This window comes from Argiope bruennichi, chromosome 9 (assembly GCF_947563725.1).
Source record: "Argiope bruennichi chromosome 9, qqArgBrue1.1, whole genome shotgun sequence".
Classification (NCBI taxonomy): Eukaryota; Metazoa; Arthropoda; class Arachnida; order Araneae; family Araneidae; genus Argiope; species Argiope bruennichi.
In genome coordinates, this window is record NC_079159.1 from 30,394,221 (window position 1) to 30,410,190 (window position 15,970).

At 25.4% G+C, this 15,970-nt stretch overlaps 2 protein-coding genes across 2 annotated transcripts; one reads left to right on the top strand and one right to left on the bottom strand.

Annotated features, from left to right (window-relative positions):
• Positions 1–207: 207 nt before the first annotated feature.
• Positions 208–1,710, bottom strand: LOC129984413 (DNA-3-methyladenine glycosylase-like). The gene has a single exon (XM_056094290.1). The coding sequence runs from the start codon at positions 1,322–1,324 to the stop codon at positions 479–481; it is 846 nt and encodes a 281-aa protein (XP_055950265.1). The 5' UTR covers positions 1,325–1,710; the 3' UTR covers positions 208–478.
• A 257-nt stretch (positions 1,711–1,967) lies between these two features.
• Positions 1,968–14,850, top strand: LOC129985136 (U2 small nuclear ribonucleoprotein A'-like). Its single transcript, XM_056095053.1, has 9 exons — positions 1,968–2,180; positions 5,390–5,430; positions 6,193–6,299; positions 6,725–6,850; positions 9,172–9,274; positions 11,319–11,480; positions 13,006–13,114; positions 13,925–13,973; positions 14,708–14,850. The coding sequence occupies exons 1-8, from the start codon at positions 2,099–2,101 to the stop codon at positions 13,969–13,971; spliced, it is 777 nt and encodes a 258-aa protein (XP_055951028.1). The 5' UTR covers positions 1,968–2,098; the 3' UTR covers positions 13,972–13,973; positions 14,708–14,850.
• The last annotated feature ends 1,120 nt before the right edge of the window (positions 14,851–15,970 follow it).

Consider the following 15,970-nt stretch of genomic DNA (forward strand, 5'->3'; position numbering starts at 1 on the left):
TAAAACATCATAATTTTAAAAAAATAACCAAATTATTAATTTGTTCATTCTAGTTTAAAATTTTGAGGAAAAAATCAAGTAAAATTAAAACTTTAAGTATTTAGCAATTTTAATATGAAATTTAATTTTAGCATAGTAAAATTTACAAAGTTCTCTAAACAATGATTTTATTAATATAATCATTTTTATAATCAGTACAAAAACATACGAAATTAAATCAGTTTCATGACACAGTATTTTATTGTAATTTTTACATGCATGGTATTATTATAATTAAAATCTAAAGAAAATGGCAATATTTTTTTAAGAAAATGTGTTGGATGAGTAAAAGTATAAATCTGGTAATTTATTCTTATTGTATAACAGCAGATAAATTAAAATTATACAAAGTGCTAATGTAATACTATTAAATAAATTGCAGGTAGGCACAAGACTTCTTAAATTAAGTAAAGCATGAAAATGTAAAAATAATTTTTTTCTATGACATATCCTTCAAATGAAGTTCTTCTGCTGCTTTATTTCTCACACTGACCCAAATGCAATCTTTCACATAGAACCTAAGAGGTTTATTTGCCCATTCTTCACCAGCAGATTCAATACCTATTCTTTTACAAGCTATTATATCACAATCGGGAATGCTTAAACCATCCTCTAACCATAAATCTTCTGAAGTGCAAAGATCTATTTTATTGAAGCTTTTTGTGATTTGAAAAGCTAAACACAATTTAGATGGTCCATTACAAAGTTCTTTATCTTTCATAACAGTCTTAGGTTTCAGATCAGAATTCTTACGTTTTGTTAAGCGAAAATCTTTCATTATATGAATATTTTCTAAAGGTTCTATAGCACGTATTAGTACAGCAGAGCCTTCTCCCTGACTGGATATATTAAAACAAAAGTACATGCCATATATTGAATACACATACGCAGTACCAGGTTCTAGAAACATTGCTTCATTTCTTTCAGTTCTTTTTCCCATGTATGAATGACTTGCTACATCAAAAGTGCCAAGATAACATTCTGTTTCAACTATTTTTCCTCTTAAAATGTTGCCAGTGGGTAGCATTCTTACTAGTATTTTCCCTAAAAGACATTTGGCTAACTGGATACATGGTTGATCAAAAAAGGATTTATTAAGTCTATTTACATTTAACTGCAAACTACTTATATTTGTAATATGAGTAGCTACAACAGAGAAATTTTCAGGAGAAACTGATTTCGATTTACTTTCCTCAATGCTTTTAATTTTTTTAAATTGAGACATTCTTCGAGATAATCGTGTAGATAGCGTTCTTTTAACTCCACATTTATTAGTTAAATCCATGTTGCTAAGGTAACAATAATAAAAAGATGAAAAAAAAAATGTTAAAACTTTTTATTTTGAAAAAGTTTTGTAATCTAAAACCACATGATTAAGAATATGAAATAAACTTTACACTTAAAATAAATTTTAAGCTATATAATCACTGAATAAATATAATGCAGTACAAATTTTTGAGACGCTATCATGACACTGAATATTTCTCTTCAGAGGAGAAACGGAAACCATAATACAGTCAATTTAAAAATAAACATTATAAACATAAAATTTCGTTGCCATGTAACGGTAATAAATGTTGAAAAGTAGTTTATACCTTCTTTAAAGGCAGCAAATGAACAGTTTAAAAAAAAATCCTATAGTATCTGAATTTCGAGCATCATTAAAGGAAAGTTATAACTGTCAATTTCGATTGCCTTTCCCACAGAGAAAGAGAATCATTTCTTTATTTCTTCCTGAAAGTCATTCTGAAAAGGTGCTCAAAATATAAGCATTATTTTGAAAGAAAAATGAAATAAAAATTGATCTCTTGTAGCAAAATAGCATAAAGCATATAAAGAAATTATTTCATCTGAAAATTTAATACAAAAAATGAAACTTTGTCAATGATGGTAAGCATAGTAACTAAAGTGAAGTGAAGAGGCTTTATCTTTTTCAATTTGGTTGAGGAACCGGTGTGTTCTGTGTTTTGGTAAATTGCGCGATTTTTCTAAAAACGTTTAATTTAACGTTTGATTAGCAATATAAACATTTAATTATAATTCAGAAAAGCAATTAAAAATGGTGAAACTTACGGCAGAGCTAATTCAAATGAGCCCACAGTTCATCAACTGTATAAGAGATCGCCAGCTGAATTTGAGAGGTATTTTTTATTTTTTTAGTTGTTGGTCATTATTAATGATTTATCATTTATTCTCTATGATTTCTTTAACACTTTGTTTATTAATTGCTTGTAAAGAAATTCATATTTTAAAATTTTGGAATGCCATGTGAAGTGATTTGTTTATGACGTAGTTTAGAAATTGTTGAAGGATATTAAATTCTAGTAAATATTTTATCTTTTTTTAAACGAGTCTAATACGAAAATCATTTTATATTCCAGTGCTTAATATATTGTGGAAAATTGGAAAATGTTCATTTTATTCTGACACTTAAATGCAATTATTGGGTTTATATTTTTAGCGCCGAACTTGTGTCCAGTGCTCTAAAAAAGTGCTGAATGGAAATATTTTCTCATTTATCTCGTAAAAGAAAAGGATGCTAGTTTTTAGTAAACTAATAATGTTTCTTTATTGGTTGAATGGTACTTTATTGTGCCCCTGAGTTTGTCGCTAATATGGTAACTGCATAGGATTTTGAATTCTTTTGATCTAGTGTGTATTATTTATTCAGAAGTGTGCGAGTGATAAGAAAAGATTATTCATCAAATTTTTAGAGAACGAAAAACTTTCTAGCATATCTTTTTTAGAACTAAATGGAAGAAAGAGGAAATGCAGTTCTTTTTGAATGTGCAGTTGAAATGAATTATTTGTTATATGTTTAAAAGGCTAATATATAACATTGAAGTCTAAATGCAGTAAAGATCCTATATATCGGATATAGATTTTTCTCATCATTGACTAAAATTATTCAATCCTTTTTTTTATATTCTTTTGCATAAACTATCCATTTTTAGTAGAGGATATAAAAAAAGATGGTCACTGGTTTTTGGGAACTTTTCGTTATCATAAAAATTGATATTCTTGGAGATCTGTACCTGAAATAGCATGTCTTTGATTATTTTCAAAGAAATATTTGTATGTCAATGGCAGGAAAGTTATTTTGTATACTTAAGAGACAAAATTTTGAAAAAATGACAACGTAATAATTTTTTTTTTCTGAAAAACTGCCGACAGATTTCAAATAGGTCTTATTATATACCTTTATTCTTAAAGTTTTGGATAATTTCCTCAACTTTGTACTTACTGGAAGTATGAGTGTTCAGATCCAAGGAGAATAGTCAAAGAAGAAAAGGATCCATGGAGAAAAGTATAAAGTTTTGCTATAACAAGATGAAAGTCATTCCTCCTGTTTTTGTGAGTTGAAAGCACAAGAACAGAAAAAAAAAAAAAAAATGCAATTCTATTTTAATAGATTTTAGTTAATTATTTAGAAGTTATAAGCATGTAAGTGTATTTGAAAATTAATAATAGAAATATCTAATTTAAATTAATTATTTGTATTTTTTTAATCTAAAATTTAACATTTTACTGTCTTTAAATTTTTTTTACATAAGATCTTTGAAAAGTGCTTGAATCCCTTCCCCCTCTCTTAATAAAAATGGGTATCCTTATAACTTTAGAAATTATTTAGCGCAAAATTCAGTGTTTATCTGGGCCATAATATTAAAACTATAGAATGTTGAAATCAATTTAATGAATAAATTTATGTATTTTGTATTAATTGAAGTATTTTGCCATGGAGCAAATTAATGCAATTTCACATATGTTAGAAATATTTTAAATATATATAAATTTTTCAATGCGGAAAAATTAATTTAAAAAAATAACTCTTCAAATTTATATATTAAATCTGGATTACATTTTTTAGAAACAAAATGCATATATCTAAAGTATTTATCAGCATCTGACGTTTTAATGAAAACATTTTCATCAATCACTTATCTGTTACTGAAAGAATTTTCTTTCTAGATTCTGGAACATTGATGATGGGTTCTTTTTCAAGATATCTTTCATTCCTATTACTTATAAAATGTTTTATTTTCTCTTTGCTGTTTTCTTATTTATTGTGTGTCAGATGCTTGACTGATTTGTATCTTGATATTGCACAACATGCCATTTTGTTTGTAATTATTAAATTCCCTATTCCTTTGGCCCAGAAGCGATTAATAAAATCTAGTAACTGTTAAATTAATATGCGTAAAACATGCAGGGGCTGAGGAATCGTCAATGAAAAGTATTGCTTCCATCTACAGGTATGTACTTTGCTGTGATTTTTGTGTTCAGAGAGATAGATAGAAAATAATTGCTTTTAAAGTTACTGTTTATCCATTTTTTCAAAATGACAATTTTATGGTTTATTAAATTTTATTAATTAGAAAAAATGAACTGAAAATTTAGGGGCTCTGTATGCATATCGTTTTATTATTATTATTATTTCTTTCTTTTTAAATGACTATTAGTAAGAAGTATAAAAGAAATAAATTCTTAGCATTTTTATTTTGTTATCATGTATATGGGAAAAGTTTTCAACTATTTAGATCTTTGGTTAATTTAAAATACTTAATGAAATATTTTCATGTTTCTAAGTTGCAAACATTAAATTTTCATCTCATGGTCTATTTTTAATAATTTTATAAAAAATGAGCAAGTTTTCTTTAAGTTAAAACATATGTTTTAAAAGTATAAGCATATAACTGAATGTTATACTGAATTCTTTTTTTATAATGTAAGAACAATAATAAAATGCTTTATGTTACTTTCATTTTTGTGTTTTTAATATTAAAGATTATTTAAGATATTATTTTTATGTTTTACACATTGCAATTTAGATTCTATTGCTATGTTTCTTCAAATAGTCTTTACTTGATTAAAATAAATCTGGACCTGCTAAGGTAATCGAATTCATTCAGGTTTTTTTTTTTTTTTTTTAATACTACTCATATTATGTTGAATAAATCAAAAATTCACCCTCTTAAAGAGAGTTTTGTGAAAATAATCTTTTCTAACTTATTTATTTTATCTTATTTTTATTCAATAATTGTATCAAATCTTTACTTTTAAATAATAATTTTTCTAGTTGCGAGGTGGGCCCCAAGAGAAAGTGAGGGCCTAGTTTTTTAAAATTTTATAAATAAAGAAAAAGTTTCTAATTATAAATCCTCAATTTCGCTAATATTTATTTTAAAGATATTATATTGATGGAATCTTGTATCATAAAATTACATCCATTGAACTAAAACTCTATATTCAAGAAGGAGATATATTTTTTCCCCCTTTTCATAATATTTTTTTTATTTAATGTTGTTTTCATGCTGAATTCAAATTAAATTTGTTTTAAAATTTAATTCAGGTTACAAGATTGGACAAATAGAAAATCTTGGTGCAACTTTAGTAAGTATTGATATGCATATTTTTTCATTTATTTGTCATTTAATTTGTCCCCAGTTATCCAGCCTAATGTAACAAGATAACAAAAAGCCGCATTTGTAGAATTCTATAACTGCTCTTTTGCTAATCCACCTGTACCATTAAAAATATTTTTAAATACTAAAACTTGTTTTTCGCATTTTATTTTGCTGCAAACCAGAACTGTAGATGTTTGTTTTAAATATGTATTACAAAAGCAGAAAATTCAAGAATAATATTATTGTATACACTATGAAAGCATATACTTTTAAAATCAAGAAAATTTGATGTAAAACATTGGATCAATTCTTACAAAAATTATTTGAACTTATTTAATAAACATAATATGTAGAAGGGCTGCTGTAAGCATCTGCATACAATACTTTATAAATTATTTAAGTAATTTAAATAGGCCTGATAAGCAGAGTAGCTCACAGATTCAGGGTAGTAGTCTAGTGTATATTCAAAAATTAATGTTTAAAACAAGAGTTAGTCGAAACATAAGACATCTATTTAATATATAATCAAGCAGTATTATATTCTATTTGATTTTAGTATCTTTACCAAGTTTTATTTAATAAGAAAAATTTTTTTATTTAATTTTCTTCTTGGTATTTCATTTGAAATTTTTTTTTTTACAAAAAGTATATTAAAATTTTTAAGAACAAAAAGAAAATGTTTGAGGTATTCTTTTTATTTAAAAAACTTTTTTCTTGTTGAAAAATGATTTTCCATTCCTTTTTGTAGGACCAATTTGATTGCATTGATTTATCAGATAATGATATAAGAAAACTGGATGGATTTCCTCAGCTGAAGCGACTAAAATACGTCTTGATAAATAATAATAGAGTTTGGTAAATATTGCTTTAATTCATTCATTTACACCATCTTTCTAATACATACTAATTTCTTAAAATTTAATGGCTAAATATTGTTAAATTTGAATTTTTCAGTACTCAATTAAATTATACAATTTCTGTTAAAAATCACTTCATGGTCTTCCATTCTTTTAACTAGTAGTTTAACGTTTACTTAACTGAGTTGGAAATGAAGATCTTGTTTTGAAATTTCATTTCATTTTATTGCTTTCTCTTAAAAAACATCCTATAATTTTTGTATTTGCAACATTTCTTTGGAATCCTTGTTTGTTATAAAATTATCTTATAAGATACTGAGATGAAATAAGATTATGTTATTGTATCTGATTAGGCAAATTCTTTCATGTGTATTTAGAATCTAGTATTTACAAACTTATAAAATAATTTTATTTTATTTTTAGTCGTATTGGAGATAATCTGCAAGAATGTCTTCCCAATCTTGATACTATCATTTTAACCAATAACCATATTCAAGAGCTGGGTGATATTGATCCATTGTCTACTGTAAAGTCTTTGACATCTCTAAGGTTTGTATATTAGAATTATTATTATTATAGCATTTAGAATATTGCATTAATTAATTTTTTTAAAATTGTGTATTTATTTGAATATGGATTTTAACACTTTTATTTATTCAAGCTTAAGTACAATACACTTCTGAGTATTCAGCTTGCGACTATCTGGCCTAGTTTTCTTTTATTGTAATTAAATGAGGAAGGTAAAGCGTTGCATTGGCAACATTGCTAAAGTAATGGAAGCAAGCATCTGCTACCATTCTCTTATCTGTCGTTTGCAAAATGCAAATCGTGACAGGAAAAGACCATCGTTCTGCTCGTTGTTCATTGTTTTGTCAGTGTGTAATGGATCTCAATTGTTGCCTCTGTTCCTGATTTAACTGCACGGTACATACAATATTCGTAAATTGTTCTTGGGGTATGCTTAATGTTTTTTAAGTGTACTACAATGAAGATTTCAAAATGGGTGATAAATGAAAAAAGTTGTGTATTGCATTTAAGTTAGGAATTATAGAATTTATGTTGAAATGTGAACAGTTTACATCCTTTAACTTACTTTTTTCCAAATAAATTTTTGAAACTTGCAGTGTATTGTATAAACATATTTACCAGTGCAGAGACTTATATTTTGACTCAACATATTATCGGCAACTGCTTCTATGATTCACTGGGCCGTGTTCACATTTTATGTGGTTCGATATAGAGCGCTTAGTACTCAATAAGAACTGAGAAAATACGTATTATAACAATGAGTTTCAGTATAAAAACTTTGTCTTCTAGTATTGGTAGGCAAAGAAATGAGTTCATAGAACTCAGACTTTTTTGTTATCCAGCCTATCCTTCCACTACATACGATACATAGATTCCGATACATAGCTCAGTATTTTTTTAAAATTTATTTTGAGTATTAATTCTGTAGAAATATTTTTTTTTCTGTCGCCAAAAACCAAACTTGTGTTTTAATGATAATCTTAATAGGGGTAATTAATTATTATGAATTAATTATCAACTGCAACAGTACTTACATGGAATAAAATATACTTAATTTTTGTTTTGATAATTTTAATGTTTTATTTGTATGTACTTGGAGATTATATATATCAACTTTGACATACAATTTAAAAATAACCGATGGAAAGTAAATTTAATATTGAACAAGTCAGTGATTTTTTTTTATCTTTAAAATAAATGCATTTTTTACTATATTAATTCTTTTAATTTTTATCACTTTGAATTGTTTAATATTAAAAAGCAAATTCAATTTTTATACTTAAAAAGGTTGAGTTTTTGTAATATCTCCTTTATATGATAATTATCACATATTCATCTATGTTGTTTTATTCTGATTGATACTTCCTTTCCCGTATTCCTTTTCTCATATTTGTGAATAATTGCACTTATACATTTTTTTCAAATCTACTAAAAACATATAATTCAAGCTTCTGTGAATTGGAATTAGGCTGTGCCTCCATTTTCTCTAATTTTATACAATTTGATATTGTTTCCATCTGTAAAAAAATCATGATTTTAAATCAGCAAGTTTTGTTTTAAATTCTGACACTTATCAGGTAAGCAGTTATTATTGAATATAATGATTCACTATTAGTGAATGTTGCAATTTATTTTTAATAATATGTATAGTGAGAATTTTAAAAAAATCAATGCAATGTGTATTAAATTTTTTTTTGTATGATTTATATAAGATATTGTGTTGCAAAATAATTTTGAGAAAATAATTCAATTATGATGAAAAGCTATAAATAAGTTTATTATAAATCTTGAATATAGTTTCTAATAGGATATAGCAGTTGAATTTATTCCTCAGTTATTATTTTTGGCAAATCCAGTAAGTGTCTATACAAATGCAAAAATAATCATTTATGCACCCATGCACATTGTACTATTTGATATGAAATGTGATTTTTACATCAAATTTCCTAAAATTACACTTATACTATTTTTAGATTTGAATCTGACGTATGTAAAAAATGAGAAAATATAACTAATATGCTTGAAAGAAGTATTTCAGATAAAACTTTAAAATGTAGTTTCAGCTTATGAATTAATAGTGCTGCATATTTCTTGTATACATATTCAAAAAGATTTTTAAGAAATTTACATATTTGGTGTGGTAAAGTTGACTTTCTAGTAATTAAAATTGGTATGATTTTGAAAACTTATTATAAGAAATGCAAAAGTAGTAAAATATTAAGTGTTTATTTAAATCACTGTTTCATGCTTATGATGCTGATATTAATGAAGCATTAATATATGCTGCTTAAAGAATTGTTATGTATTAATACTAATAGTCTTGTTCTAATTTTTCTTTTTAGCTTGATAAAGAATCCTGTTGCTTCTAAAAAACATTATAGGTTATATGTTATTCACAAATTGCCCCAACTTAGACTTTTGGATTTTCGCAAGATTCGTATGAAGGTAAAGTTTTATTGATGTAATATGTATCCAGGCTACCACTCTGGAATGCCTGTTTTATTATTTTCTCCTTAAAATAATTAAAATATTTTCTTATATCTAATTTATATGTAATATTTCTATGAGTAATAAAGGTGAATGAATGTGTTATCTGACATTTTATAAACTGTACTTTATAATCGTGATTTAAAGCTACTAAATTTAGAATAAAAGTAATTTGAAAATTTGGAATGTGCACTTTAGTGACTTTTTTTGAAATTTCATATAATTAAGGATTTAGCTGGATTTTGTTATTTCCTATGATAGCATCAGAAAATATGATTGTATTTTGTGTGTATGTGTGTCATTTTAAAATTATATGTACTTATATTTTAAGTGATAATAATTTTTGTCTTCCAATTTTTCCTAAATTGTTTATTTTATTTTTTTTAATTATGCAGTATTTTCTACAATATTCTTATTGTAGCATTGATACTGAAATTATTTTTGTTTCTTCAAATAGTTAATTATATAATTCTCTCCTCCTAAAAGCTAAAGGTGATATATTTATTATTTGCTCAGTTTATGTAAGAAATTAAAAAATAAAATTATCTTCTCACAAAAATGAGCAATTAGAAGACAGATTATCCAAATATTAGGTTAAAATAAAATACTACAAATATACTTTCCATAAGCAGACATAATTTAATTTACTACAGTATACTCCCAAGTATCCGGCCTAATGTGGCGGAAGGGTAGGCCAGATAACAAAAAAGGTGGATAAACCAGAGTTCTATGAACTTATTTCTTTGCCTAACCAATATTAGAAGAAAAGTCTTTATACCAAAACTCACTGCTATAATACGAGCACTAAGTCCTCCATTTATCTCAACCTACAAAGAATGTAAACACGGTTGCAGTCCAACAAATCATAGAAGCAGTTTCTAGTAACATGTCGAATTAAAGTAGAACGCTCTGTATACTGGTAGTTTATATACTGCACTGAACATTTCAAGAATTTATTAGAGGAAAAGTTAATTAAAGAATATAAAATGTTCACATTTTAATGTAAATTCTGTAATCTTCACTGTGGTATATTTTAAAAATCATTAAACACACCCCAAGAACAATTTACAAATACTTTACATACTGTGTGGTTAAAATGAGGAAGAGAAACAACAATTGAGGTCCATTACATACTGATGAAACAATGAACAACAAGCAGAACACTGTTCTTCACTTGTCACAACTTGTATTTTACATGCAACACATAGGAGAATTGTAGCAGATGTCTGCTACTGATGCATTTACAATGTTGCCAATGCGATGCATTGCCTTCCTCATTTCAGTTGTTAAAAGAAAATTAGGCCGGATAGTCACAAACCGAATACTCGAGAGTTTATTGTATATGTAATATAGATGGACTCAGCTACTTGTTGAGTCCATGCCAAGCAGAATATCGGTTGTGATCAGTATTAAAGGTGGTTCAGCTTGTTATTAAAGAGTGTCTAATTTTTTAGCCACTCTGTATAGGTGTTGCATTGCATTTATATATACTGAAAGAATTTTTGATTATCTCAAATTTATTTAAATAATAAAACCATATAAAATTATAAATGAAATTCCAATTTTAATAATTAGAAAAAAAATTACATCTTTGCTTTAAACAAATCTAGGAAAAATTTTAAAGCTTGAAAAGATTTTTCCATGTTTTGATTCTGTTTTTTGTATTGTAATGAAGATTTGAAACATTTTATTCCTAATTTTTATGTGAAAAATAATCTATAATTTATATTTCTTCTTAGTTTTCAGAATAATGTATAAAATAAAAATTATTAAATATTAGTGTGTAATTGTCACAAGAATATTCTATCAAATACTTTTATGTTTTTAATTTTTATAATTTGGAAATACCTTACTTCTGTGTTTGTTGTACTGCCCTACTTCCATTATTTCAAATTAAAAATATTAGAATATATTTAGCAAAAATTAAAATTTTCTGTTTGTGTGTAGAAGGCAAAAATACCCCTAATTGTATAATTTTCTTCTTATAATTAAACTTTTATAGGAAAGGGAAGAATCTGCGAAACTGTTCAAAGGAAAAAAAGGAAAGAAACTAGAAAAAGAAATTGGCAAAAAGAGTCGAACATTTGTTCCTGGTGGTAATCTTCCAAATACATCACCAGAGAAACCAAGTGGACCAACTGTTTCTGATGTTGAAGCAATTAGGGTAAACTAATATATTTTTTTCCCCCTTTGATTGTGAGAATGGTAATCTTTCCTACTTACAGTATAAAAGATTCAAGAGAAAATAACTTAATAGTTTTTAATATTTATATTTTGAATGGTCATAAAAACTTCATGGCATGATTTAAAGCTTCTAAATGATAAATCACTAAAGGATATTAACTTTATTACATTTTTTAATTGCTAAATTTTTATATATTCATTATTATTTTTGGAGTTGTACTTCTGTATTAATATTAGAGATGTTGACAAACATAATTCAACTGACTAACATGAAACTTTTTTGGAAATTAATTGTAGGCAGGCAATTAATACACAGGTATAAAAATGATCGTTATTTTCATGGATTCTATAAATGTTTTAGGCATTTTAGAATAACTACCTTCTCAAGATTTTGGAGCTTAAAAAAAGTATTATTCAGTTTGGAATAGTTGGTAACAAGTAAACTGCCATATTAGCTATTTCTACAGATTTTATTTCGGATAATGGTCTATCAGGGTTACTACACCATCGGAAGAATAGAGAAGACACAGGAAATTTGAAAATTTTCATAAAAACTGGGAAAATGCAGGGAATTTAAGTTTCTTGTTTATTTTTTCCCCCATCTGAAATCTAATCTAATTCCAATTTCTAAAAGTTGTGGGAATTAAAAGATCTAAGTCATAGCTTCCGAAAACAAAACAATACCATTCGCGATTGTGTAATGCAGATGCTCGGATTTTAATCATAAATAATTTTGTAATTGTTGTAACATTCTAAATATAAATTTCTTTCATAGTGAAAATTCCAATATAAATAGTTTGAGCTGTTGGTTACATTTTTTTTTAATCCTTATGTGTTTGAAATATATTATGCAATTATTGTTTTGAGATAAAAGAAATATTGTTGCTTAATGTACTAATTTGAAGAAACAACTATGCTTTTTGTTTAGTTAAGGCTAATCATATAATAAAATACAAGCTGAGAATTCAAGCCTCTTATGCTGAGTGAATTCTTGGTATTAACCTTGTTTTCTTCATATTAAAAAAAGTATATACATATGCTTCAGATTGTCAAAGTAAAAATCAGTCACAATTTTCTATAGACAAATATGATAAAGTCAAACAAATTAGTCTTAATATTAGTGTTATCTTAAGCATTGCTTGTAAAATTGTAAATATACAAACATATTACTGATTTTACTTTCTTTATTGTTTCTTAAATAAGCATTTGAGAATAAGTAAAAAATATTGTGGTTGTTTTCATTTATTTATTTTGCTTATTTAGAAAATGTATTAGTAAAGTAAAATAAATCTGGAGTTTTACAAAAAAAAAAAAATAATAATAATAATAATTTTTATGTAATGGTTTTTTAAAACTATCATTATATAAACCATTCTGTGTTTTTATTGATAACTATATTTAAATTAATTAATCAAATATGCATTAAATATCCTAATGCAATCATTATTTTATGCCAATCTTTTTGTTTTTAAATTAACTAAAGAAATAAATTTGATCATTTCTAGGAGGCTATTAAAAATGCTACCACATTAGAAGAGGTTGAAAGATTAAAGCAGATGTTGAAATCTGGTCAAATTCCAAGAAAAGATGGTGGTACAACTTCTCAAAATCAAGGTAAAAAAAATTATTAAATAAAAAAAATCATAAAGGAAGAAAAAGTTTATATCACCTTTAAGTAATGCTTTAAAAAAATTAAATACAATTGTGTATAAAACTGTACAGATGCCTATTTTAAAAATTGAATGTGCGCTAATTTATATATTTTCTATCAAAATCATATAATATGCAATCAATACTTCAGAATCAACAATTCAAATATTGACCCCCCCCCCTTTTTTTTTAAAAAAAAATTTTGTTTTGCATTTCTATTTCAAGTTTTGTTCTTTAATTTTTTTTTCTTCCTTTTTTTGCATAGTGTAAAAAAATTAAAATACTTATTATATTTTTTGAATATTTAATGCTTAACATTTTTACCTAAAGCTAAAACTAGATATTTTCACTAAATTTCATTTTAGTATCATTATTTGCTAGTTCATATAATTGTATAAAACAATTTATAACTTTTAATGAATGCTTTTATCTAAATCATTAGTGTTGGGTAGCATTAGAATTACTATCATAATTTGCTTTGGAACAATAATAGTTTTTTGCTTATTGGTAAAGGTAGAATTCAGTGATTTTAAATTATTTTTAAAGTCTGTGTTGATGATGATTATTGGTTATTTTTGTTTTCCTCGAAGGTATATAACAACTGTTAGTTAGTTTAATTTATATCTTTGAGAATTTTTTAATTTTTTTTCTTCTTGATTAGTTTAATTTTTTTATTAAAAATTACATGTATAATATGTAACATCATGAATATTATAAATATATGAAACATTAGTAGATTGAACCAAATTGTTGTAATTTTTTTTATATTTGTAGATGAGGAGGAGGAAGAAGAAATGGAAATGGAAAATTCTGCCAATTAAAGGTAAATGCTGCAAGACATCTCCAAAATGTGACCTTTAGATTAATCATATTTTAGATTAAATATATGATGAAACAAGATCATGGTACTAGGTAAACTTATGGCACTAGGTTAGAATCTTGTATCGAATTTCACATTTTTTTTCTAATTTTTTTACTATTAACATAAAATATTTTTTCTCTAAATAGAAATTAATATAAATTTTCTGAATAATTCAATAGTTAAAGCAAAGACATTTTGACAAAATTTCATAGGTTATCAGTCTTACTAAATATTTCTTGATTCAAATTTTGATGCATAATTTAATAACAAGTTACCTTCCAAAATATGTAAAATAATCATGAATAAAAAACTTGAAAGTTGATGCAGTAAGATAAAGAAATCAACTTACATAAGATAGAAAATTTTTAACATTTATTAAAAATTAAATTGTGTCTCTTAAATGCATTAATATCTCAGCTTATTTGGAATATTTCTTCTGTAGCGTTTGAAAATTATTATTTTTGTTTACTGATTGATTTTTTTTATTGAAATATTCTTTTCTTCTTTAAGCGCATTATTAAAAGTCTTTTCTTTTAAAATTTATTTTGGTACTTTGAATATTAATGTCAAATTCTATGTGAATTTTCAATATGTACTCTTATGATTAAATATTTTATTGAAATTACTTGATATTTGTTTGGGTATAAGAGCATTTGCTTCAGATTCAAATGTTAATGTCCATTATTTTATTACAGATGGTATAAAGACATTGGACAAGTTGTAATTTTGGTGACCTTCATCATTATTTCATTGAAGATTTTTTTTTGTGTGTTCTTTAAACCATAGCAAGATTCATTGTAAATATGTTTCATAATAAAATTTTGTATTTTCAAATTCATATCTGCATATTATTTATTAATATTCCACTAACTTCTTTAGAAATACTTTTAAAGGATCATTAAATAACAGTTTGCTCCAAAGAACATAATATGATTTCTGTAATTCATTCAATTTGTAGCTTTTGATAGATTATGTTAATGGTTATTCAAAACAGCTGAAAATGAAAATGATAATTCATCAAATCTGTTGATGAACAAACTATTTTTTTAAAAAAAGGGGGGGGGGAGGATTGTTTTGCTTTTTATAAATTTCAATCTCTAAAATAGAAAATAGCATTTTATATATAGATATGACACATTTCCATGGAAGTGAGAATTTCTGGAATCAAATTTTATCATTCTGGAGATTTTTTTTTGTAATAATCTTACGGTATTCTTAATATCTTGCATTTTTTGTATAACTATTTATTTTATTATTTGCTTAATCATTTTTACTTAATGTCTTGGTGTTAATGTTTGACAAAATTCTTTATGTTATGAATTCTTAACATTATTTTTCTCTTCCTAGAGTGTTATGTTTGTATATATTTTACTTTTTCAATTTTTACATGTATATTTTTTTTATCATTCTGGAGATTTTTTTTTTTTGTAATAATCTTACGGTATTCTTAATATAAGCTTTCTTAATAGTGAAGCTTCTGGTAATATTTTATATGTATGATTTCTTATATATTTAAACTAAAACATTTAACATTATTTCTGTTTGATACTAAACAAAAAACGACAAATTTCTTCAATGGCACAGATTTAGTTTAATTTCAACTCACTACAAGGGCTATTTTTAAAATGACTGCATGAATTTGAACATTAATCCAGGTGCCAAGGATACTGTATCAGCCAACTATCTCGCTCCAAATTTGCATGTCAATGAAAGGATATTTTATTATAAGAGTTAATTTTTTCCTACATTATCCATACATGTGAAGGATCTTTCCTGGAATCAGATTACAAATTATGAAATCATTAATTTCAAAGCTGAAAGCTGATATCTTTCCTAAAGAAAACCTTAAACATTTTTCAAAACTTATTAATAATAAACCCTATTAAATTTATATACATGCCAGCGAAATTTCTTTATTGCTTTTCACCATCAATATTAAGGAAGTGTGAATGTACTCC

Coding starts and splice junctions, on each gene's coding strand:
- LOC129985136 (XM_056095053.1), top strand. CDS start 2,099: ATGGTGAAACTTACGGCAGAGCTAATTCAAATGAGCCCACAGTTCATC. Junction 9,275..11,318: donor TTCGCAAGATTCGTATGAAG/GTAAAGTTTTAT, acceptor AAACTTTTATAG/GAAAGGGAAGAATCTGCGAA. Junction 11,481..13,005: donor CTGATGTTGAAGCAATTAGG/GTAAACTAATAT, acceptor GATCATTTCTAG/GAGGCTATTAAAAATGCTAC.
- LOC129984413 (XM_056094290.1), bottom strand. CDS start 1,324: ATGGATTTAACTAATAAATGTGGAGTTAAAAGAACGCTATCTACACGA.